The following is a 24,160-nucleotide window of genomic DNA, read 5'->3' on the forward strand; positions in this document are numbered from 1 at the left end:
AGAGTACGGAGGTTTGTCTGACTCACTCAGCGAGGAGCTGTCCTCATCAGGCTCGGCGTCCAGGAGACGCTTGTGAGTTTTATCTTGCAAAACGCCATCTCTGTATTCTGGAATAGCTGTCTCCATATCCCCGTCGTTGATGTTTGGTGATTTCGACGTTGGTGATTGCATGTTGAGACGTTTTGTAGATTCTAGGTTTAAGCAAACGTCTAGTGTTGGGAACCTTAAAACTAAGCATTTTGGATTCATTAAACAGCACTAATCCAAGTTTAAGTACAAGCTCTAAACGTCTATTCCGAGGTCGGAGACCCGATGCCATCTTATGCAGGCACCTTAGAGATCAAGACCGGAGGATGTGTAGAAAGATACCCAGGGTCACGCTAGTCCCGATCGACTATTGTGAGGGAATAAAACCCACAGTGTAGATGCATATGAGGCTTATGCGAGGTTTCGTTTTAGCCGCACGTGTGGAAACTCCCTTTCATGCAAGTGGCGCATGGCGTACTAGCCCCAGGAAGCTACTAAATATAGAGCGTGCTGTGCGATTTAGAGCCATGACAGACGGCTAATGGCAGAGGCAGTTGGGTGGAAGAAGAAAAGGAGACTGTCGAAGGACCTTATTAGATAACGGCAGGAGGAGTAGCAGAATGTGTCCAAGACTACTTCTGTTTCGGGGCTACCAGTTTTGAGAACAGGGTTAACTTCTTGCCGGGTATGTTCAAGCTCTACCCTTAGTCAGCTACTAGACAATGTCGTAGACACTGGGCACATTATGTTACACACGAGGTGTCGTCCTGTAAATATTGCAACAGAGTTTTTGTAGGCCGCCTATATGAAATTAATATGCGGGGTGCTGAGGGATTTATTTTGCGTAATTAAATTGAGAGCTCATAATTATTCGTTTAATTCGAGTGGCGCATCTGAGTTCGACAGAAGATATAGGAACTGCCAAGGAATAAAGGAGTTGATCAGCTAACTCGAACGAAGGACAGTACTTCTGGTCCAATGATACCCGCTTTAGCTCTACCTTATGAGTCATTTATAGAAAGCTTCTATAACCACAAAACCTTCCTTCGAAGATGGTACATCTGGAGTGACAAAGGTACTGGTCAGATTTCAACCAAGTATACAATACTTATAGATAAATACACATAAATCAAACGGATGGCGTGGAATAAGAAATGTGTGCGAGGTGCCATCCATTCAAAACATGGATGTTGAACGAAAAGATGCTAATAAATAACAAAAACAAAATGCAGAGACAATAAATAACAAATCATACGCTTGGATCTTATCTGGGCACCAGTATTATCCATGGTGCTTGCGCTGAGCATCCCACTTTAACCCCTTGTGGATCAAAATGTACACCAAGAAGTTAGAGACAAAGCACAAACCCGCAAGGAAGGTGTAGACCCCCCCGATGGTCATTTTGGTCTCCATCATTTCCAAACAGGCGGTCCCAACGGCAGCTGTCAAACACCTGGCGAGGTTGACGCAGGACGCAGACACTGATGTTTGACCCGGGAATAAATCCACCATAATAGTGGTGGACGTGGTGACGTAAAAGGAGGCACAGAAGGAGATCATCGCGGAGCTCACAAGCACACTGGCCAACTGGATCTTATTCTCAATGAACCACCCGTACATGACAAGTCCACAGCAGGCAGCGGAGCACGGGTAGATAAGAAGGTTTAACCTAGCTTTATAGAAGTTGAATACCGGTTTGTGCGCACACTGGGCTTCATCATAATTTGCAAGATCCCCTTCATACGTGGTGCGCATTTTAACGTAGTGCCAGTTGAGGAGCTTACCGCAGACAAGAGAACCGATGAGACAAGTAATGCCTTGCGGTAAGTAGCAGAGTCCCACCTGGAGGGTGGTATAGCCGTATTTGGTAGACAAGGAGTTGGAAAGCGTGGTCATACTCATGGTCCAGGCGGCAAACTGTAACGATGCGGGTATCAACACAAAGTACACCTGTCTGTTCATGAGGATCTTCAAGGGGGATAACCAATCGATGCGCTGACGGCTGTCCTCTAAGGTGCTCAAATCGTTCGTAAGTCTGCGGGAATAGCGCGATAATAAGAGGATTGGTGCACGGTTGATGAAGCGCTTCGGTCTCACGGACTGATTCCCGACAATGGAGCGGCAGGTTTCAGGGATAACAGCAACGCAGACAAGTAAGATAACCCCAGCTGTGATTGCAAGAAACCAGAAAATAGCTCGCCAGGTTCCGAAACCAGTGGTGATACCGGACCCAATGAGAGCACCGAACGCCTGTCCCACAAGAGTGAATCCACTGGCGGCACCCATAAACGAACCCCTTTCGTGACGGAGAGTAAAGTCACCAACCATACCGGAACAGATGGCAATGACAGGAGCAATACCCCCGGCTTGCACACAGCGCAAGACAAGGATGAGCCAGTATACGTTCAGACGGGCAATGCCAATGTTAGCCACGACATAGACGAGAAGTGAGAGCAAGAGCATTGGTCGGCGCCCATACTGGTCTGCCAAGTTAGAGGAGATGGTTGGAACGATCCCCTGAAAGATCAAGTAGCACACCACCGCCAAGTTCATCAACTCATCGGAGATCTTGAACTCTTGCTTGATGTCTTTCATTATGGGGAAAAAAATAGGGGACGCAATCGAGGACATTATCCCCACAAACGAGTTGATCATCACGATCCCAAGCTTTTCTCTGTACGTGAGAATGGAGTACGAGGGTTTGTCAGATCCGCCCGACGAGGTGTGGTCAGTCTTGTCCAGTGACGGCGACGGATCGTCGATGTGGATAGGGGGAGTAAGCCGGCTATCCCTGTCTATAGGATCAGAGAGATCAGACATTGTGATTTGTGTGTCTTGGACGTCAATGAGCTTCACACAGCTGGTGGGAAGTTTAGCTATATACTAGGTTTGGACATAGGGAAGTACTGGGCCAGCTCTTAAGATGTTGCTATATGTTGTCAAATATGTTTAACGTCTCGAAACAGATATGCCGCTGGGCACGAAAAAGAAATTCTCGGAAATAAGCTTGTACGCCTTTGCGGCTGTAAGGGAAAAAAAAATGAAACCGATGACGCAGGCGCATGAATAACGTTGCGACGCATAGACCTACATGTTTGGCCATGTATGCAGGCGCAGCCTTGCAACGGGGATAGCGCGTGACCTTGACACCATGCCGATATATGTTCATCTGACCCTGAAGATGCAACCATACTAAGTCTTCCTCGGCTAATATACAGTGGTATTGCTGCTTATGTCATAGAGGAAAGAAATGGTGCGATTTAAAATACTGCTTTCTACCTTTGGACCGCTACTTTGACCTGCTACTTTGACCTGCCATCACAACTGGTAGGGTATGCATCAGATGTAAGAATGATATAAACTGTTCTAGCCTGATATGGGTGTGGGGTGACACATGGCGTAACATAAACGATGCGCCAGCTACTGAGAATATCACCCGCATAAACGCAAGTTTGGCTACCTCCTTACTATCGATTTGGCTCATACAAGTGCTTTACTCAGCATGGTGCGTCTTAAACCCTTTTTGTGCATGTTATACACAGGCTTCCAATTCCAGGTATGTCCGGCCGGGGTAAGAATCCCCGAGATGCGGACTCAGTCATGTGATTCGTCTCGAGACCATAAGTATAAGGGGGGTTTAAAGCTACAGGGGAATTGACTGTATTGCGCTCCGTAAAGACTGTGACGATGAGGGGGGACGCCACAAATGTTGCTTATCCTGTTTGGATTTTCTCCATATGGTCGGATAGATCCCTCCCCACCGCTTCACACAGATATGAGAGATCCTCCCAGTCGAGTATTATCGACTGCACTTACTGCAACACCATGTACCCTCTCCGTGCTCCCTAACCTAACCGCTGCCGGTCATTCTTTTATTTTTATTGTCAACCAAATTTAGCGTATGGGTGTTCGTGGATTAGTCATATAGCACAGTTGGGAATTAGTTTCAGCCTTACCTGTCATAGGTGGAGTTTGCATTTATGCCGGCTAAACTTCGCAGGACACCCAAAACTTCCACGTGCAGAAGCAGAAAATAGTATACAACTCCGAGATCGGGGTTCGGGCTACGGAGGCATAGTACAGGTGTGATAGACTAGGGCCCTCAATAATCATTATTTAGAAATACCTTTCGAAGCCGACCTCGGTATTGGGACCTCATACAGCAAAACCCCGGCTAATTTCAGGCTTTAATCAATTCCCCATTATAGGCCATCGGTAAATACCTTTTCACTGGATCGAGGCGTATATTACACAGTTCATTTGAAGGTGTCCTGGTGTGCTCAATGTATCTACATTGTAATATTCAGGTCACCTTTACTTATTTGCTCCGGCTTTTTATAGATTCGGTGACTTCCTTCAGTTTGCGTTGCCGTCTCTCAGCTCCGGATATATGTTCAATGTACAAGTTACCCAGACCTCCAATGGCATGATTCATTAACGAAATTGCATAAGTACTCATATATATATAAATCTCCTGGATGCCACTACAGAGCTACAATGACAGAGCACACCAATACTACCAACGCAAAAGCGATACCCCCAGCAACGACCATCCCTTCCTTTGCGGTTAAGTCTCGGGGTTTACGCAGCTCAATCAGCTGCACTAAATCCTTAACCGACAAGATCTCTTTAGAGCGAGGAAGCCTTGCTCTCCTCCAAAACTTCTTAGCCATCCAATACGAAATCTCTCTGTCAAGCTGCCTCCAGAACGATTCATTTTGCGATCTGGTCATCCACGGGGCATAACGATGCTCTACCTTCTCTATGGAGGGGTCGGTATTCGTAAGCGTCTCTAGTGGTCCTCCAGGAGTCATAATCCACCTCCATTCGCGGCACCAGGCAGCGGCGTTGTGGTAGCACGGCTTAATTCGCGGGATTCTGCGAGCCTTCCTTTTGATATCCCGCAGCACCTGTGAAACTAGTCTGCTCACCTCGAGGTCCCCCGGACGTGAAAGATCGTCGTCGTCCGAGGAGGTGAAATCCGGTGTGTAACTCCTACGTCTTCGTCTGTGTCGAGAGTGAGTTTTTGAATCTGATGAGGAAGAAGTGAACGAGTCCGAATAGTCCTCGTTAGCACAATGGCTACATCCGACAGGTTGAGGAGGTATGTGTACGACGTGACTAGAGTGACATGGATGAACCATTTGTGGGGTAGTATGCACAATTCCAAACTTCATTGAAAATTTGCGGGGATCATTATCAGAAACCTGGTCCTTGTTTAAGGCGTCGTTGCAACGCTGATTTTCCGTTTGTTGGATTTTGCTCTCTTTTTTCGGAGTTAATTTCTGAAAGTTCTGAGCTGCATTGACATTTTGTGCGCACTTAGTCGCACAATTCAGAGGTTGAAGAGTTTCTTGGACCCTAGATTCGGTCTCCTGCTGGCTGCATTGGTGAGTGACCGTTGGGGAAGCTTTTGCCACCGGAGTCGCCAGTGGCTGTGGGGTCGCTAGTGGTTGTGGGGCCGCTAGGCTGGTTGGTGTAGGAGTTGGTCGATCATTTTTCACGGACATTTTAAAAGTGTTGGATCGAAAAAAAAATTAAAGTAGGGCGTAGTCATTGTCTTTATAGTATGTCAAGGGTGGCGAGACACGTGGCAATCGTATGCAGGGGGCCAGGTATGCGTAGTTTGGGGCTTAGGCTGACCGTATCTCTGAGAGACCGATCGCTCACCGTTTAGAGATGAGAGACAAAAGATAGGATCGCTTTTAGGTCCCCGCATACTAGACCCTCGTTACATTTTACCTGGTAAAAGTATGGTGTAGAATAAGGTGAATAAAAGGTGTACGAAGGTTCTGAGATTTAAACGACGTGTATGAGTTTTTAACCGACAATATTCTCTTTATCTAAAGATGTTTGGTTACCAGGTGTCGGCTATGTTGAAGCGTTCCAGGCACAGATGCCCTCAGACCGCCTGCACTACGGTTACCACACGCGGCGTAGGTACAGAACCTAACACAAACCGGAATAATCGTGCAACTAGGAGTGATTAAAACTTTTGAATTAATCATATACCAAAGTTTTATTACCTATACATTTTTAAATAAGCCCTCCAACAGAGACTTTTCCCCAGATTCAGGCAGGTTCACCGCGTGTTCCACTATAGTCGCGCGCGGCCAAAACCGCGGCCAAAACCTCGGCCAAAACCCCGCCTCCAAATTTCTGCGCGTGGCTTCTCGCCCACTCTTCTCCTACTTCCACGCAACATGTCTTTCAACAACTTTGACGTGGAGGCACAAACCCAGCGAACCAGACCTGAGACGCTGGGGCTCGACCAGACCCTTGCTGTGGCATCGTCGCAGCTCGCAGCCTTTGCCACGAGCATTGCATCGCTCGGCCAGCTCATCGGCCAGATTGGTAGCCCAAAACGCGACAGCACCGCGCTCCGCATACGCATTGAAGGGCTCGCGAAGGAGTGTAGCCGGGGCGAACTCCTCACCAAAAATGCCCTTCACACGTTGGCCAACCAACTCGAGCCTGCCGACGCACAGCAGCGGTTCACGGAGGAAAAGTTGAAGCGCGAGTTTGGCGGGTTGGTCCATGTGTTTAACAAGGTCCAGAACGATTATACGGACCGAAAGCAGGCGTATCCATTGGTGGAGACAGTTGTAGAGCCCGTGCGTGAATCGGAGCGCGCGCCGTTGATCCAGCAGCAAGTCCAGATGTACACCGAAGTTTCCGAATCGGATCTCCTGTACCAGTCAGCATTAACCGAGGCACGTGAGACAGAAATTGGCAAGATCCAGACTGGTATCCAGGAGGTCAACACCATTTTCCGCGACCTTTCGCAGTTAGTCAAACAGCAGGGCGAGTTGGTGGATACGGTGGAAGGCAACATGGGCGCGATCGCTCTGAACACTGCAGACGCGAGCCACGAGTTGACGCGCGCGGAGACGTACCAAAAGGCGCGTGGCAGATGGTGCTGTTTCTTGTTGGTGTTTCTCGCGGTGATGTTGGTAGTGATCCTTGCCATTTTGAGCTGAGCTATAGGTCGACCAAAAAGGAATGCTCCCAGATTTTGGTGGGAGTACATTAGCTACAGGGGCTGGCTATGACTGTGTTGGCGAAAGTGATTCGATTGGGATGCTGATTGTTGGAATATCTCGTGAGATATGCAATGAATCTACATCAGGTATATGGCAGACCTTATCCAGTAACCAATCCCCAGTGACACCTTGATGTGGTATTTCAAGTTCCTATGAGAGTACCGGTGGATTTCCGGGGACTGTAGCGATGGTACGCATATCCCCGGGATGAGAATTGACACCCCTACAGGTATTGGATATCATCATACAAGTGAATTTTATCCGGTGAACTCCAGGACATGCCCTGTACCGGTCATGTTCAGGTCTCTGGGTAGTTTTTGAAGCAGTACTAGAGAAGCTCAACTCCAACTAATAATTAATAAGACCTTGATACTAAAGGGCCTAACAGGGACATCATATTTCGTGCTTAGGACTAATTATATACATTTTGACAATCTGGCACAACCACCGAATAATGAATAAATGCGTTTGAGCGTACCGATCATGGTACTTGGATTATGCGTAAACCTCAATGGCCTGACTGCAGATCTACCCGTGAAATCTGGATTTGACGTCTCCTTCGTCTTGCCGATATCGAACGTTCGGTTGTGTATTTTGTCGGATAACCACTAATTTATTTATCCGTGGAGGGTAAATACGGGCATCGAGGGTCGTAGCCGATAGTATTATCAGGCACAGCCCCCAGTACAGCCATGTTGCTGGGTGGCTGGCCTCTGCCGCACGCGCCGCACCTTATATTTAGCCCCTACACCTCCACAACAGGCGATCTGAAACATTCGGCTGTGCCTGCGCCAAGCTAGAAAAGATTTCAGAACCAACCCATCCCTTATTTGCTTTAAACCCACTCTCTTCTAAATTCGCTTCAATTCCCAAACAGATACCACACATATACCAATATTATGCTCCTTCCCACAACAACTGAGTTCTGCCCCGCGAGTTTCGTTGATTCGCTCCGCGCACGTAGCTTCGCATCGGATGTGGTGTCTACCGCAGACTCGTTCAAATCGTGGGACACGTGTATGGGCAACAAGACCTGCAAGATCATTGTGATTGTTTTAATCGTGATCGGTGCGCTTCTCGTTCTCTGGGTCGTGAGCACCCTTCTTCGCTGTCTCTGCTGCGGGGTCGCCTGCCTCGAGGCCTGCTGCTTTTGCTGCTGTCGCCGGACCACCCCGCGCGGGATGGAGTCCCTGAATCTGGCCTTCAACAACCCGAACATGTACCCGACAATGTATCAGCCAGCAGCGCAACCAGCGCCCGTATACTTCTCACAGGAGCCGGCGTACGCACCCGTCAACAAGGTATCGTATGGCTACGTACACGACGGGCACGGTTCGGATGATGACTATAAGGAAGGTATCATGATGCAGAGTATTCCCGCACGCACAAACTCTGGCTACCGTGGTACGGAGCGTGGGGAAGATCCGTTTAATAACTCGCACGCGTACAACGCGAATCCTTATGAAAGCTATGACGCTTATGATGGGTATCTGCAACAGCACCAGAGCCAAACTCAAAGACGGGGGGAAAACAGCACCTACTATTAGGGGATTATGACCGAGAGGAGGGTAAAACTGGATAAACCCGTTGATGGCGTATCAAGCGTTCAGAGCCATTTTAAAGTGCTGCATGGTTGAAAAAATGCTAAAGCTCCAGGTCGAGATATACAAACCATATATTATCATGCGCTTTTGGAGTACTCCAAATGAAACATCTAAAAGCCACGTCGCGCTATGTAACCTCCAAGATTGACAGTACAGTGAAGGTATGAGCCAAGTAGGTTTATTATGGTGTGAGATAGATGAAATAACAGTATTAAGGTTGGTTTTTCTAAGCTACTGATTCATTGGCTTGGAGCAGCAAAAGTAGCTGGGAGGTAAGTTAGAATAGCCGTCTTGTGTAGAGATATATGGCGAATTGGCGTAAATAAATTAAAGTCCATACATGGAAGGTGTATATGTAGAATTTTATAGGCATTCTACAAGGACTCTTTGCCTTGTCTCAGACCGTAACTGACTAACAGAGATATCATATTTTAGGAAAAAATCTAACTATTCGTAACTTATACCTTTAATGCGCTTCTACCAGATAAACACACGTTGACGCCTCGGGGAATGTTATACCATAGTGAATTGGCATCAGTTTACCGCCATCCCATTGCTAGTGGTTATCCCTCTTTAATCCAGGCTTTTAGGCAAAAGTTCCTATGTTCTCTATTATAATTGTTGTAATCGATTAGATGGCACGCCTGTATTTGTGTGATGACCGGATCCTGATTGGCGCATGGTGTACGGAATTGACATGTGACACATCACATGACGCATATTCGCCAATCACCTGAACCATTTTCTCCAGGGTGCTTGCAGTCATCCTGGGGCTACAATTTATCACCGCTGATATCATCCAGGACCCTTTCTCTCAAACCCCCACCCATACCCACCATGCCAGACAAGAGATCTTTCTACGCGGACGATGATGTCTCCATTCCGACGCCCGGCTACAACTCCAAAATCTCCGACAGCTTGAAGCAAAAGGAGTCACTCCACGATGCTACCGAGGTCGAGGGGATGATTATTCGCACCGTGCCCGTGTTTGAGAGGTATGCCAATGAGGCCAGACTTTACTTGCACAACAAGCGCGAATTGGCTGCTGCCGAATGGGGTACCCAGAAGTCTGCCTTTTGCAACGAGGTCAAGTCCATCAAAACCCATATCGACACCACTATTGTCGAGCCAGTGTTGCCGAGCTTAATCTACATTTTGACCACTGCCTTGTCTGGCTCCATTATGGTCAACAAGAGCAGCTTGCCGGTACGTTTTGTGGCTCCATTGTTGTTTGGGACTGCTGCCTACAAGTACTTCATGCCACAGTCCTACGCTAACACCGTGGCGCACGCCGCCTTCTATGAGGCCAAGTTCCCGGCTGTTGTCCAAGGCCACGCTGACTTGGATGCAACTATTAATAGTGCTAAGGCAACCACCAAGAAGACAGTTGACTGTGCAAACGAATCATTGGTGCTGGGGGTTAGAGCCACGAGATTGTGGGTCAAGGACACCATCGAGGAGATTAAGGGGGATAAATAAGTACTCCAGTGTATAGATATGAATAAATTGTAGATAAAGATGGAGGGCGGTAAGGTTAATATGGTTTGGATTTCATCACCAGCTGGAGCATTTAGGGATCGTCTGAAAATGAAAAAGGTGTAATGCTCCAAGATGTTTCTACTTATGAAATAACCTGAAATGCTGGTTTAAGCAATGGGTTTGCACGATGAAACCGAAGTTTCCGCTTTTCATTAAAATTGATACGATTTGGAGACCCACGAGAACCCATGAGATTGATGAATATCTAAATATATCACATATACGCTGGGATCAACACTATAAATTGATTCAAATGAACCAAATCATACCTAGTACTTTGTCTAATTTAGTATTTTTCAAAATCCCTATAGTTTTCCCTTCCAATTCCGGCCTTTGTTTTGTAATGCATCGTCGAGATCAGGAATCGTTAGTGTTTATGATTTTTCGGTTAGGCAGTAAATTATATATTTCCCTTCCATCAACTCACAAAGACTTTGCTACTGATAAACACGATAGTAAGCTCTCCGATGGTCTTGCAAAAAAATAAAATCTCAGCTCGTGATAGCCTACTGTCATATCCGGAGCCGTGCCGGAAAGTGGCCGTTCGGTAGTTAAATCAATGACCTGTTAGTAGCATTTACTGGCTGGACTAGAACCATACAGAAGTTATATAATAGTACTAAGACTAATTATAATGGTAAATATCATGATACCTAATATTGTGGTATTCGAATTTAATAAACGGGTTACAGTCTCGTGGCCATGGGGAATATTATCCAGAAGCTCATGGAAATACTCGCCGATCGTTCACAACTGCTGACCTAGGAACCAGGCCTAATGCATATCTTTCCGCTGTTATCAGCCGCTGGCCCTTTGCGCCTCATACGCAGCTGGTTGCAAACAGAGTTGGCCACTAAATCTTTATCTTAGTTTGCTTGTCTTCTTTTACTCTTTCCATACAAGCTTCTATTTCATCGTTAATTTTCGTACCCTTGCTACTCCAGCATAGTTTCTGGTCACACTCATTTACAGCCGTTCCCTATTACTGTTTCATCGTCATCTGCACCCATACCCAACTGAATACTTGAGTACATTTAATACCTTGAGTCTCTGCCTCAATCGGTCGCAATTTATTCAGCCTCACTAAACCAACCATAGTCACAGACCTTGGCTAGAAAACTCTATCCATCTCAATCCAGACATGCAGCCTACAACTATGCTCTCAGATGTCTCCTCGCCAGTCCCCCGGATTGGGAGCCGCTCCCCCGGCCGTAACTCACCAATGACCTCCTTCATGGCAACGGTACGAGAATCCCCCAGTGCTCGCAGAGCTTCAATCGCACGTCTTGCAACCTCCCCAGCTCCTGGCCTCAGCTCCCCGCACAACGGATCTGTATCTGGCAGCTTCCTCTCGCGTAACCCTAGCTTCGTGCGTTCCCTGTCGACCGAGATATACCCCAAGGGAATGGAGATCCCCTCGAGGTCCAGTGACTTTTGTGTTGATGACTATGCCATTTCCCTGCGCGCTGTGTCTGAAGACGAAGAAAGCATCCTGGAGCCTATTGTCAAAGCTGTGAGCAAGCACTTGGTCCTCGAGGTGGATGACTTGCAGCTCCAAGGTGGAGACACCACAAGAGAGGTTTACAAGATTGCCAAACCTCGAATAACCCGTTCCCTCTCTGTGTCTGACTTTGATCGAGAACGGAGAGGCTCCACCGCCTCCCTGTTCAACGTTCCCGGCGGTTTTCGCAGACAGTTCATTGAGAATGAAGCCCAAAAGCACCACAAAAAGGTTAATTTCGTCACACTGAACTTTTTGGAGTTTTTGAGCGTGTATGGACACTTTGCGGGTGAGGACTTGGAGGATGATGACTACACGGCCTGTTCGTTGGTGCCCCGTTTCCGTCTCGACGAGGAGACCCCGTTGCTCACCCGATCCAGAACGCAGCAGCAGGGTACTGCTTCTGCTACCAAGGCGTATTTCTTGTTGCTCAAGGCTTTTGTTGGTACAGGGGTGCTTTTCCTCCCCAAGGGGTTTTACAACGGCGGGATTCTCTTCTCCTCTGTGACTTTGTTCGCCTTTGGAATGCTTTCCTACTGGTGCTACCTCATCTTAGTACGCTCAAAGACTGCCACGAGCGTTTCCTCCTTTGGTGACATCGGCAAGAAGTTGTACGGCACGTGGTTCAAGTTCTTGATCTTGTTCTCCATCACGGTCTCCCAGGTTGGTTTCTGCGCTGCGTACATTGCATTTACGAGTGAAAACTTCCGGGCGTTCATTATAAATGTCTCGGGTTACGATATGGACCCACGCTTACTCACACTCGTGCAGTGTTTGTTCTTTGTTCCCATTTCGATGATCCGTGACATCACCAAACTCTCTTTATCGGCCGTGATTGCGAACTTGTTCATCATGATGGGCCTTGGGGTGATATTCACTTACTGCGGCGCCCAGATCATGGACCAGGGGGTGGCTAAAGTCCAGGCCTTCAACCCTGAATCGTTTTCCTTGTTCATTGGGGTGTGTATCTTTGCCTTCGAAGGGATTGGGCTCATTCTCCCGATCCAGGAGTCTCTCAAACACCCGGAACAGTTTCCCCGGATTCTCTTTCTCGTCATCATCACCATCTCGTTTGTGTTTATCCTCAGTGGATGTCTTGGCTACGCCGCCTACGGGGACAACGTGCAAACTCTAATAATCATGAACTTACCGCAGGGGTCGTACTTTGTCCGCTCCATCCAGTTGTTTTATTCCGTCGCGATTCTTCTTTCCTCCCCCTTGCAAATGTTCCCGGCTATCCGGATTTTGGAACTTAAGGTTTTTGGGAAGCAGAGCGGAAAGTACTCATTCGAGACCAAGTGGCGCAAAAACTCCTTTAGAGCCGCATTTGTTGTTTTCACCTCGTGTATAGCGTGGTTAGGTGGCGGAAACCTCGACAAGTTTGTCTCTTTTATTGGCTGCTTTGCGTGCATTCCGTTGGTGTACATGTATCCGCCATTGTTACATTTACGCTCTTGTGCAACGAGCAAGTGGTCTAAGGCTAGCGATCTAGCCTTAGTCGTTGTTGGGTTTGTCGCGATGGTTTACACTACATGGCAGATTTTGGCCGGATAGATATACAAGGCATTCAATTCTATAGCTTAACAATTCCTACTGTGGTATATCTTTACCTCAAGGGTAGAATATTTACTTATAGTAATAGTAATACTGGTTGCCTATATAATGTATATAGGATAAAGGGGAGAGGGATCGACCTCCTTATATAGAATATTGATCCCTGCCACGTGACAGCTGCATGCTTACTACACCTACCTCGATAATATTTACAAGCTGGTTGTAGAAAGAATAGGGCAGTGTATATTGATATTCTAATGATTCTTGAATTTATGATTACTCTAAACCGAAAGGTAGCGCTTCTCTCACGTTCAGAATCAACAGTATTGCTACGTCATTTTAGACAAGGTCGTATCAACTACTCCATGTAGTGATTTCTTCCTGATGACTTTAAGCCGTTTACTTCCGTGCAGGTGCTCACTTCGGGAACTTCCCCGGGCTGCCGGTCTCGGGGTACATTAAACCGGAGCTGTTTTTCATCTCACTCAGTGCCTTACTCCTCCTTTATTCTTCCTCGTACCTTAGGCTTAGACAAAACACAATGGTTAAGGCTATTATTGCACCTTCTTTGCTCGCTGGTGATTTCGCCAAGATCGGCTGCGACTGTCAGCGCATGTTTGACTGCGGTTCCGACTGGGTCCACATAGACGTCATGGACGGTCACTTCGTCCCGAACATCACCTTGGGTCCACCAATTATCTCGGCCTTGCGGGAGGCCGTTCCTCGTGGTGGTAAAGATGGCAAGTCTGCCTCCTTCTTCGACTGCCACATGATGGTTTCCAACCCAGAGCAATGGGTACCTGAGGTTGCCAGGGCTGGCGGTGACCAGTACACCTTCCACTTCGAGGCCACTGAAGACCCGCTCGCGCTTGTCAAGTTGATCAAGGCAAACGGTATGAGAGCCGCCTGTGCGATCAAGCCAGGCACCTCTGTCGATGTGTTGTTCCCATTGGCCGAGTACCTTGACATGGCCTTGGTGATGACTGTCGAGCCAGGTTTCGGTGGCCAGAGCTTCATGCCAGAGATGATGCCGAAGGTTAAAACCTTGAGAGAAAAATTCCCTCACATGAGCATCCAGGTGGATGGTGGCTTAGGTAAGGAGACCATTCCTCAGGCCGCTGAGGCCGGCGCCAACGTTATCGTCGCCGGTACCGCTGTCTTCAAGGCCCAAGACCCAGCGCAGATGATTGCATTCTTGAGAGACACCGTCACCACCAGCTTACAGGAGAAAGGCTTGCTCACTGAGTAGGTTGTTACGAGTAAATAGATGCTAATTATTGTAAGAGGATCTGTCTGTAGCAGGTGGATGCCCGAACTTGAGGTTTCTATATACAAGTTTACGCATCTTCTCGGGTCTGTGAGGAAATGTAAGTGATTGTAAACCGGAACATACCGTCGGGCTGCTTCATGCCAGACAGTACAAGTTTCGGTTCAAAGTGAACTACACCGTTTACTTTTGCCTAAAATTATTCAACCTTTTAGCGGTTATCGCGCGCTATTTGGAAGTTGATGTATTAGATCTCTCTAGAGAGATTTACTTAACCCCTTCTATTTCCTTTTTTTTTGAATCTGCAATTAGCTCTGGCGATTCTCGGTCTTTCGCTTGCCCTACAAACCCCAATTTCAGTAATCAAAGCGTTATACTAGTATACAAAATGCGGTAAAAGAATCCATGAAGACCCAATCGTGAAAGTTTTCGCAATTCCTCCATAAACAATAAAAAGACCCAATGCAAAAGGAAAACAGAAGAAGGATGGTGAAACCACTGCATCGACCGCGGACTCCACCAAACAGAAAAAGGTATTCCTCTATAAAATAGAGCTGTTTGGCTGCTTAGAACACGGCAGAGCCCAAGGTGGTACCGTCACCCGTAATCTGGACAGAAAGCCCTTCGGAGGCGCGGTCCTCGATAATCGACCACAAGGCGTCTCTGACTAAGGAGGCCTGTGTCTTCTTGGTGACATCCTTCTTGAGGGCAATGTTTTCCTCGTCAATCTCCATCTTTTCCTCCTGCTTGGCAGCAACATCAATCAACAAGGAAACGTTTCTGGCAGCGACATACTTCTTGTTACGCTCAATCTTCTTGAGTCTCTTATTAGACAAGGTGTTAGTGTGGACACCAGTTGGAACCATCTTTCCGGTGTATAAGGCAACAGCGGTGGACTTTGGTTGCCCAGAAGTAGACTCCTTGTCGGATCTGGCTGGAGCGAAGGCACCGGCTCTGACCTTGGCGGCTCTCTTTTTACCGATGGAGTGGGCCTTTCTCATACGGTTGATAGAGTTTTTTGGTCTGTTGATAGAGTTCTTGTTAGGCATTTTGGCGTGTAAGGTGGTGTCCGAGATCTCAAACTGGTGGTTCACTTCTGGTGTAGGCAGTTTTCTATATGTATGCACAGGCAATTTTTTCCTAAAAACATTTTTTCCAGCGTTACCCGGCTGCATAGCGATGAGCCGCGCATGTGCAGGAGATTGGGGCCGGTCAAAGGTTAACTGGGTATTTTGATAGGAATACTATAATAGATGATTCCGGTGTTTTATTGACGTGTTGGAACTAAAACTTGAAATAGATGAAATCTGGCTTAAGTGGAAGCTTACAACTAATATGCTTTAAATATCTACCCTCTTCATCTCATGGCTGTCAAAGCTATGGTGGACGTGGCCATTTAGAGATTTAAATATGATTTTCCCAATGCTTGTAGTAGATAAACGGTGGCACTGCTATTTTTTTGAAGATTGAAGGCCAGAATCTGAGATACCGCCAAACATCTGTGTGCTAGATAGCACAAATTGAGTTAAGCCCAATGCTTTTGTTGAATTCCTTAATACGTTATAGTAGCAACTTTCGAGTTCAAGGAGTCTCTCCATCGTGTGGCTGGAACTTTGCACCATGAAAGTCACACAAGCATCTGGCTGAGGAACAAAAACAAAATGCGCCAGCCCGGAATCGAACCGGGGGCCCAACGATGGCAACGTTGGATTTTACCACTAAACCACTGGCGCTAGTTTCTGGTAGAGAAAGGTTGCTGATTGCTGGGTTAGGGGGAAATATTATTGGATCTTACACTTCTGGTTTATGAAATGGTATAGCTCTGAATGAAGATTACTCTCTGACATTGAAAGCTGGAACCGGTTCCCGTCTTAACGAAAGTATCTGCGAAGAATATCCAGAGTTGACACAAAGCTTGGCTTGGGAAAGTGCATTTACCTACATATCCACTAATAAGCCAATTTTATTATACTACAGTAATACTTAATCCAATATATCCAATATATCCAATGTTGTAACTGGCTGACGCAAGCCACCGATAAGTGGTTTATCAAAAACTTTCTCTAGATTTCTTGAGCTTGTCGCCATTATAACGATTAAACATAGAAATAGCCAGTCTCATTACTCTTACCTTTCCAAAATAGCCTCAAATGAGTCAATAATAACTTCCATATTAATACACTTCCTTTGTCTACACTCCACCAAGAATAGCTTAAAAAAATTCGCACCTTCTTTCCCCTTCTGGAGGCCCAGTCCATCTGACCCTAAAGCCTTATCGCATAAGGTTTCAGCCTTTGACTCATAGTCATTCCTGCATTAGGAAATATGACTCGTAGTCATAATAAGAAATCTGAAAAATTGGCCCGGCGGAAAATCTATTCAAACGTATAGACGAAAGGAGTTCCAAGCCTTCATATCGATTCCCCTCTTGCCCACCCACCTTAATTATCGCGGTTTTCCCTCTATCACACTCCAAATCTAACCACCCAAAAGCTTTAGAAATATCACAACCAGCTCCAATACACGAGCATCTCACATCCTGACAAATCTCGACTTTCCAATGCCCGCCAAACATAGCCACGAAAGTATTGGATCCTCACGAGAGTCACCGGTACTGGAAGAAGCCATCTCCTCTAGCCATGAACCTCCTACTAAGAAGCAATTAGATCAGATCTACAGACATCTCGACTACCGGATCATCCCTGCCATGTGGGTGTTGTACTTTCTCACCTCCTTCGGAAGCTCCGCCTACGGCAACACCCTCACCATGAACAAGGCCCAGGGTCACTCGCTCGTGCAAACCCTAGGTCTTACCTCGCACCACACAGCGACGGCCTCTGCGTTGTACTATGTCGGATACATCATCTTTGACGTGCCAATGAACCTCGCCATGACCAAGCTCCAACCCCAAATCTGGCTCTCGAGAATTGTCATGACTGTTGGGCTTGTATATGCCTGCTATGCTGCTTTATCCAATGCCAGGGGGGTAATGGCGATCCGCTTCATCTCCGGCATGTGCGGAGCCGGTACTTGGCCTGGTTTGAGTTACTACATTTCCTTGTGGTACCCTAACGATAGATCGGCCAAGCGAATTGGCTATTACTTTACAGCAGCCCAGATTAGCGCTGCAGTTGCGGGTTTACTTGGGGCTGGGTTCCAAAAGCTCGACATGGTTCACGGATTACAGGGCTGGAAGTGGATGTATCTCGTTTACGGTGTAATTACCGTTGCCGTGGGCATTTCCTTGGTCTGGTGGTTACCTGACCGTCCTATTGCGGTATTTGAAGCCTCCAAAGACGCAAAACAAGGCTTTTTCGCCCGACTTACCTCACCTATCCAGCCCTTGACCGCGGAAGAGCGGGTGATGCATATGCAAGACATGACCGGCAGATACACCCGCATCACCTACAACTTTAAAGACATTTGCAATATCTTGCTTGATGTACGTACCTGGCCGCTTGTGATCTGCTACTTTGGGGCCGTGGGAGCTGGATTTGGGTTGGCGGTATTTGGAACCACGATTATTATGACCAATAACCCGTCGCTTTCCTCCATTAACGTCTCCTTATTGTACGCTCCCATTTGGTTGTTCGATCTTGCGGCAATCTTGCTTATCACTCCGTTTGCTGACCGGTTCAAGCAATACCGCTACTTGTTTTTCCTGGGCGGATCCGCTATTGTAATCACCGGAATGTTTGTAACCACCTTTGCCCATGGGCCGTGGAACAAGTACGCGGGTTTATTGATTGCCGGCTTTGGGTTGGGCCCTACCGTTCCAACGGTGATGGCGTGGGCGGCAGAGATCTTTGCTCCAAAGTACGGCGACGTTGGCTGTGCCGTGAGCGCGGCATTGGTGTCGGGCTTGGGGAACTTAGGGTCCGTCACTGCAACTTACGCATTGTACTCTGGCTGGCCAGAAGACAAGGCCAGGCTCTATAAGTACTCCAATATGATGTTGGTGGTGATGTTGGGAGTTGGGATTCTCAGCGCCTTCTTACTCCAGGGGTTGAGATATTTCCTCGGAGACCTCAACCCTGAGACAGAAAAGATGAGCGTGGAGGGTGAAAAGGATTAGGGAAGGATTTTAGTACATTAATATATGTATTTGTTAATATATACAAGTCTACTCTGAAGATATGGTAATGCCATTTTCTGCGAGCCGCAACCTAGTTCTATGGCGGCCTCCCATTAACATACAGCTGAGCTTGCAACCATGCTGACTGTGATCCAAGGCACATTCAAGGATTCAGAATGGCCAAGATGGTGCATTAAATAAAAAAAACTGTTGGTGCTTTTAACACCGTTCAAACAACGACAAAATCATCAACTTGGGTTGCTACCCACTCTCCCAAGTATCCTCTCGATCGCTTCTTCAACTCTTCTCTCTGTGTATGGGACTTTTTCCACCCATTGTACGACCCACCCAGAGAAATCAAGCCCCTCGATACCGCTTCACTAAACATTCTATAGTTACTCAATGCACTCTCTCCTCCTCGTTTCACTCCACAGCCGGTCTGCGTAAACAACTTCATAGTTTTGTTTGCGTTAAGATTACACCCCTGCTTCACTCCACCGTTAAGTACCTCTACAAGATCTGTAGAGGGGATATAGACAAGAGATAAAGGAGACGGAACCATTTTTGGGCCGTTGATATCCGGTTTTCCGTGGGGAAAAGTGCCGGAGTCCTTGTAAGTGAGAAGGGAGAATGGCGTGCAATCCGCCTCAAATCTCTCTCTAAAACATCTAGTCATGTCAACTTCGGTAAACTTATCCTCTGCCAACACCAAATAGCTCAAATGAGCTCTGTCGCTCGAGAGGATCAGCGAGTTGATACAATTGAGAAAACTGGTAAACTGCTTGAGGGTTAGTTTATCCAGACACGACTTGGATAGAGAAATGGGCGAGTCTGCACGGCCTGGTTTGGTTCGTACAGTGCCTAGATGATAATATCCATCTCGGCCTCTCACGACGCCAGGCACAGACATCTTGGCTCTTTTGAGAGGTGGTTCATTCTCATAAACTGTTGGAGAAGCTTCAGTGGAGTTGCTTTTGGAAGTAGGGTTAGTCAGATAGCTAACACTCAGCAACCCTTTTACTCTTTCATCCCTCTCAGTTTTTTTCATTCCATCAAACTTTTCGCTCTGAGCCAAGTACCCCATGCTGGCGTCACCACATGGTGGTTCTGTTATGAACAAGGCAAACCTCATGCCCTCCTTGATCCGAAACGCTTTATTCGTTACAGAATCTGGATTTGTCTCGACTAAAGAGGAGGTTCTGCCGAGCTTGAGTTTTACGCATTCATGAAGCAAGTGGTAGTTCAAAGCCCGCAAGGCTAGCATCTCGCTATGGAGGTCGTGTACCATCCTTCCTTTAGAGTATGGTCTCATAGAGTCAGGAACAGCCTTAGAGCCCGTAGCCAAACTCACAAGCTGTAGAGGTTCAGATGATGTGTGTGCCTGCTGAGGCATTATGGCAACCACACCTGCAAGAATGGTCCACTCCTCAACACCGTTGCTTCTGATGGAAGGCTTTCCGGTCCTGGGGCACTTGGAAGTGTAAGCATTGACCACTAAGTTCGAGATGGCAAGCCCCAAGCTGGAATCCCTCACTATGTCCATCGGGAAAAATCTTGGTGTTTGTAGATACTCCAGAGTTTCTATCGGCCGGAAGCACGCACTACAGGTTGAAGGGCCAACTTGCAAGCGTGAAGTCGGCATGTCAGCGTAGAATATTTAAGCTGCAACCTGTATACATAAATTTTGAAAATGCAGGATGAATGCTCGCCTAGTTTAGCTATTGTGAGTGATGGGCTACAAACGACGGGCGAAAAATACCCACTTATAGCAGGCTTTATGGTACATGGTCTCCAGAGAGCCAGACCAATGGGAACATTCAGTAAAAACCATCACCGGCACTTGCGAGCAATACTTTGTGGCGTGAGACAAGCTCTACCTCTACTCTGTTTTTGGCCAGTGCGTAATCTAAACCGCCTTATAGTCTGCATATCCACGTAACCATGGTTTTCTGCATGCCCGCCCTGGATCCCTGTTAGTTCAGATTGTGATCGCCGTCCCATTTGGCCCTCGACATGGATAGCGATCCGTATTTTCGGTGTCAAGCCCTGCTTAGACATATGCTCCATAGAGTCCTTTAGAATCCAAGCGACGTATGATAATATTGTCTTTGGACATATCTGGCGTACACAAAGAGAGTATATCGACCCCTGTCAGCGTCCCCGGCCCAATTCCCGGTCCATTTGGAGTCCAATCTAACGAAGCCGGTAGCAGTACAACAGGTTCTCGGGCATAATTCCGGCTTCCTCTAATCCAAGAGTGCATCTCTCCGGCGCACAGCTCTGCGGTTCGATACCTTAGCTTTTCGAAAATGCCGAGCTGTATGGCCTACGCATACCTAATGCCAAAACTCTATACCAATTGACAAGTTCTAGTAAGTCCAGAATTGCCCTCGTCAGGTGTATCAAACGGTGGACAATCCTTGTCTACGGGAAAACTTGAAACCATTTATTTCCGCCGGACGTGCGAAATAGCGCCCTCACTGACCGACTTGGGCGATGCCTGTAGTGCGCATAATGCCATGCAGGAAAGGCTGGATGCGACATATAATAACCTGCATCGCTAGCAGGACCGCATATAAAGGATGTGGGCGGGTGGGTTATAGCGTGAATTGGCGTTTACGTACCTTTTTGCTTAATCCAGACACATGACAAGCTCGTTAACGACGCTCTTTCTGGAAACTTTTAAGCCGAACTGGATAGCCTAATGCACGATTTAGTTAAAGATGGGACGTATCCCGTTTAGCGCAGATTACCTATATATATACCTGGTACCCTTCACCCAGCGTTGCACTGAAAAGACATAGCATATCCTCAAGCCATTCGATTTAGCAAACTCTTGTATCCCTTAAAACTATGCCTGAGAGCTATCCTACCACATTCCCTCCAAATTTCCAGGAGAAGACCTCTGTCCGCGAATACACGCAAACACAATTACCTTTGGACCATGTGACTATCAAAGGAAACTATCAGGTTCCTAATACCACTTGCGAGAACGGATCACCAGTGTTTAGGAACAAGCTATGTCAGAGCACCAAGGGTAACCATTTGGTGACCTCTGTCCACCCCAGACTCACCACCCTCTACGATGTCTTTAACGTGGCAATGGAAAGCTATCCCACACATAACTGTCTCGGCAGCAAAACACCATCGCAGAAAGCGTTCCTGTGCAATACCTTTGCGGAGGTCGGACTACTCCGCGACCAATTCGGTGCCGGTATTATGTCTTTGATGAAGGGCGGGTTGTCAGCTGACCAAGACGACTCTCATGTTATTACCTTCTACGCCCCCAACTGCCTTGAGTGGATAGTCGCTGACTTGAGCTGTGTCGCCTACGGTATTCCCACCGCTCCGTTGTACGACACCTTGGGGCCCGGAGTGATCGAACATATTGTGGAAACCACCCAGTCCCTGGTTATGTTATTATCCCCAGCCCAACTCTCTTCGGTCTTGCATCTCGCAGGCAAGAACAAGCTAAGCAGCACCAAGGTGTTGATCTTGACTGACATTGCAGACCTTCTGACGCTCAGTCTGGAGGTTTGTGGCGAGGCGAATCGCTTGTCAATCAAGCTAGTGACCTTTACCGAAGTGTGTGTCCTTGGTTCCCTGAAACCGATGACCCATATCCCTCCTACACCCGATACGCTTTACACCATCTCCTTCACCTCAGGAACGGTAGGAATGCCCAAGGGAGTGGAATTGACCCACCAGAACGCTATTGCCGGGATTGCCACCCTCTACACGACGGTGACCAAGCCAAGCCCCCTGTACACCCCAGCGTCAAACTGCTATCGCTCGTTGTGCTTCTTACCGTTGGCACATGTCTTTCAGAAATTGATCTTCTACTTTGAGTTGAGCATCGGCGGCACGATATACCTTCCTTCTGTGCCAAATGATCTGAACCAGATTTTCAAAGACATCGCATTGATCAAACCCACCCATATGGTCGGGGTGCCCCGCGTCTTCAACCGAATTGAGTCTGGTATTGCAAGAAAATTAGAGACTGCAAACTTGCTAACGAAGATAATATACCAAAAGTGTATTATCTACAAAGACCAAAAGTTCATGGACGGGAAACACGTTACCAACCATTGGTTGTACGACCGCCGATTCACCCACAAAATCAAAGCCGTTTTGGGGTTGGAGAATGTGCGTTTGATGGCCACCGGATCGGCCCCGATGTTGCCCGAAACGATTCAATCGATGCGCTACTTGCTCAACACCGAGGTGGTCCAGGGTTACGGCTTGACCGAGTCCTTTGGTCCTATCACGGTCCAGCTAGCTAACGATGAGATCAACCCCGTGAGTTCTGGGTTTATCTCTGCCACGACAGAGTTCCAGCTCCGGGATTATCCCGAAAACAACTACATCTGGAAGAAGAACCGATCAGGAGAGTTGTATCTCCGTGGACCTCAGATCACGGCGAGGTACTACAAGGATCCGGAAAAAACCAAGGAGAGTATATCCGCGGATGGCTGGTACCGGACAGGGGACATTGCGACCTTGGATGAATTAGGGAGGGTGAGGGTGGTGGATCGCGCAAAAAATATCTTCAAGCTCTCTTTTGGGGAGTATATTTCACCGGAAAAAGTGGAGAACGTTTATTTAAAGTCCAATGCCAGTTTGATGACCCAAGTCTACGTGTATGGGGATCCGTTGCAGTCCTTCCTAGTAGCCATAGTGGTGCTTCAAGAGAATGCGTGTTTGGAGTTATTGCAGCGCTCGCTGTCAAAGGTCTTGGCGAAAATCAGGTTCATGGACGAGAGCAACATGACAGAGTTGAATTCCAATGTCGACTTGAGAAGGTTACTTTTGCGTCATATGAACAAGAATGCCTTCGCCTCAGGCTCATTAAACGGGATGGAACGGTTAAAGAACATCAAGCTTTTTTTCAATCACATCTCTGAATCTGGGGAGCGCAACAGTGGAGAGAACTATGGGTTCACGGTTGAGAACGGTCTATTGACCCCTACGCTAAAGACGAAACGGATGAACGCCAGGGCCCGTTTCAGCACAGAATTTGAGGAAATGTACGCTGAAGGTGATCTCACTGTGTGAAGCACTGGCTATAGATAGGTTTCGTTATATAATTCCCGGCCTTAACTGTTGTAGTCTTGATTTGAAGTTACTAGGTTAGGTCACTCAGGGTTTCGATTGAAAAGACCGGGTGCGCTTCATAACCATTCATTCTTCGTATGTACGACGGTTCTGGAATGACATCTAAACGGGTATTTAGCGGATCTATCACTGAAGCTACTCATAAATACCCGAAACCTCCAATTTACCCATTCTCAATGCTTGTAGAGTACTTGGCACACATGAAATCCTCCAATATACAACTTGTATTTATCTCGGCTACGATACTTCTGAAACTGTCAGAGTTAGAGAGTTGTTTCAGGAACCTTATGAGGTTCCAGTTGAGGCTACTAGGATTGTTTGATAATGAGTATCTGAAACTAATCCTGTCGCATAAAGCAAATGAGGCACCGAAGAAAGCTATATAAGGAAGTAGTTTTCCAGATCTAAGAATGATCTTGGTTTTAATATTATCTT

At 47.2% G+C, this 24,160-nt stretch overlaps 11 protein-coding genes and 1 non-coding gene across 12 annotated transcripts; 7 read left to right on the forward strand and 5 right to left on the reverse strand.

The window, feature by feature from the left end:
• Positions 1–1,090: 1,090 nt before the first annotated feature.
• BABINDRAFT_159219 (uncharacterized protein) lies at positions 1,091–2,942 on the reverse strand. The gene has a single exon (XM_019127533.1). The coding sequence runs from the start codon at positions 2,845–2,847 to the stop codon at positions 1,309–1,311; it is 1,539 nt and encodes a 512-aa protein (XP_018988020.1). The 5' UTR covers positions 2,848–2,942; the 3' UTR covers positions 1,091–1,308.
• A 1,113-nt stretch (positions 2,943–4,055) lies between these two features.
• BABINDRAFT_159220 (uncharacterized protein) lies at positions 4,056–5,820 on the reverse strand. The gene has a single exon (XM_019127534.1). It carries the CDS (start codon positions 5,535–5,537, stop codon positions 4,512–4,514), a length of 1,026 nt encoding a protein of 341 aa, XP_018988021.1. The 5' UTR covers positions 5,538–5,820; the 3' UTR covers positions 4,056–4,511.
• Positions 5,821–6,230: 410 nt separating this feature from the next.
• Positions 6,231–7,007, forward strand: VAM3 (SNAP receptor; the record flags this gene model as incomplete). The annotated part of the gene is made up of 1 exon (XM_019131559.1): positions 6,231–7,007. The coding sequence occupies one exon, from the start codon at positions 6,231–6,233 to the stop codon at positions 7,005–7,007; it is 777 nt and encodes a 258-aa protein (XP_018988022.1).
• A 759-nt stretch (positions 7,008–7,766) lies between these two features.
• Positions 7,767–9,012, forward strand: BABINDRAFT_159222 (uncharacterized protein). The gene has a single exon (XM_019127535.1). It carries the CDS (start codon positions 7,970–7,972, stop codon positions 8,615–8,617), a length of 648 nt encoding a protein of 215 aa, XP_018988023.1. The 5' UTR covers positions 7,767–7,969; the 3' UTR covers positions 8,618–9,012.
• A 499-nt stretch (positions 9,013–9,511) lies between these two features.
• On the forward strand, positions 9,512–10,153 carry BABINDRAFT_29863 (uncharacterized protein; the record flags this gene model as incomplete). Its single annotated transcript, XM_019131465.1, has 1 exon — positions 9,512–10,153. The coding sequence occupies one exon, from the start codon at positions 9,512–9,514 to the stop codon at positions 10,151–10,153; it is 642 nt and encodes a 213-aa protein (XP_018988024.1).
• Positions 10,154–11,618: 1,465 nt separating this feature from the next.
• Positions 11,619–13,268, forward strand: AVT4 (Avt4p; the record flags this gene model as incomplete). The annotated part of the gene is made up of 1 exon (XM_019131470.1): positions 11,619–13,268. The coding sequence occupies one exon, from the start codon at positions 11,619–11,621 to the stop codon at positions 13,266–13,268; it is 1,650 nt and encodes a 549-aa protein (XP_018988025.1).
• A 541-nt stretch (positions 13,269–13,809) lies between these two features.
• Positions 13,810–14,518, forward strand: BABINDRAFT_43693 (ribulose-phosphate 3-epimerase; the record flags this gene model as incomplete). The annotated part of the gene is made up of 1 exon (XM_019132101.1): positions 13,810–14,518. The coding sequence occupies one exon, from the start codon at positions 13,810–13,812 to the stop codon at positions 14,515–14,517; it is 708 nt and encodes a 235-aa protein (XP_018988026.1).
• A 292-nt stretch (positions 14,519–14,810) lies between these two features.
• On the reverse strand, positions 14,811–15,609 carry BABINDRAFT_159224 (uncharacterized protein). Its single transcript, XM_019127536.1, has one exon. It carries the CDS (start codon positions 15,534–15,536, stop codon positions 15,102–15,104), a length of 435 nt encoding a protein of 144 aa, XP_018988027.1. The 5' UTR covers positions 15,537–15,609; the 3' UTR covers positions 14,811–15,101.
• Positions 15,610–16,197: 588 nt separating this feature from the next.
• BABINDRAFT_t44 lies at positions 16,198–16,268 on the reverse strand. The gene has a single exon. It is a non-coding gene; the product is annotated as a tRNA-Gly (tRNA).
• Positions 16,269–16,952: 684 nt separating this feature from the next.
• Positions 16,953–18,646, forward strand: BABINDRAFT_159225 (uncharacterized protein). Its single transcript, XM_019127537.1, has one exon. It carries the CDS (start codon positions 17,096–17,098, stop codon positions 18,608–18,610), a length of 1,515 nt encoding a protein of 504 aa, XP_018988028.1. The 5' UTR covers positions 16,953–17,095; the 3' UTR covers positions 18,611–18,646.
• Positions 18,643–20,224, reverse strand: BABINDRAFT_159226 (tRNA-specific adenosine deaminase). The gene has a single exon (XM_019127538.1). It carries the CDS (start codon positions 20,151–20,153, stop codon positions 18,840–18,842), a length of 1,314 nt encoding a protein of 437 aa, XP_018988029.1. The 5' UTR covers positions 20,154–20,224; the 3' UTR covers positions 18,643–18,839.
• A 1,041-nt stretch (positions 20,225–21,265) lies between these two features.
• On the forward strand, positions 21,266–23,771 carry BABINDRAFT_159227 (uncharacterized protein). Its single transcript, XM_019127539.1, has one exon. The coding sequence runs from the start codon at positions 21,464–21,466 to the stop codon at positions 23,663–23,665; it is 2,202 nt and encodes a 733-aa protein (XP_018988030.1). The 5' UTR covers positions 21,266–21,463; the 3' UTR covers positions 23,666–23,771.
• Positions 23,772–24,160: the final 389 nt, after the last annotated feature.

The sequence above is a fragment of the Babjeviella inositovora genome, assembly GCF_001661335.1.
Source record: "Babjeviella inositovora NRRL Y-12698 unplaced genomic scaffold BABINscaffold_1, whole genome shotgun sequence".
Lineage (NCBI taxonomy): Eukaryota > Fungi > Ascomycota > Pichiomycetes > Serinales > Babjeviella > Babjeviella inositovora.

Excerpts from the sequence above, each read along its gene's own strand:
- BABINDRAFT_159225 (XM_019127537.1), top strand. The coding sequence starts at position 17,096 with ATGCCCGCCAAACATAGCCACGAAAGTATTGGATCCTCACGAGAGTCA.
- BABINDRAFT_159226 (XM_019127538.1), bottom strand. The coding sequence starts at position 20,153 with ATGGACATAGTGAGGGATTCCAGCTTGGGGCTTGCCATCTCGAACTTA.
- BABINDRAFT_159227 (XM_019127539.1), top strand. The coding sequence starts at position 21,464 with ATGCCTGAGAGCTATCCTACCACATTCCCTCCAAATTTCCAGGAGAAG.
- BABINDRAFT_159220 (XM_019127534.1), bottom strand. The coding sequence starts at position 5,537 with ATGTCCGTGAAAAATGATCGACCAACTCCTACACCAACCAGCCTAGCG.
- BABINDRAFT_159224 (XM_019127536.1), bottom strand. The coding sequence starts at position 15,536 with ATGAGAAAGGCCCACTCCATCGGTAAAAAGAGAGCCGCCAAGGTCAGA.
- BABINDRAFT_159219 (XM_019127533.1), bottom strand. The coding sequence starts at position 2,847 with ATGTCTGATCTCTCTGATCCTATAGACAGGGATAGCCGGCTTACTCCC.
- BABINDRAFT_159222 (XM_019127535.1), top strand. The coding sequence starts at position 7,970 with ATGCTCCTTCCCACAACAACTGAGTTCTGCCCCGCGAGTTTCGTTGAT.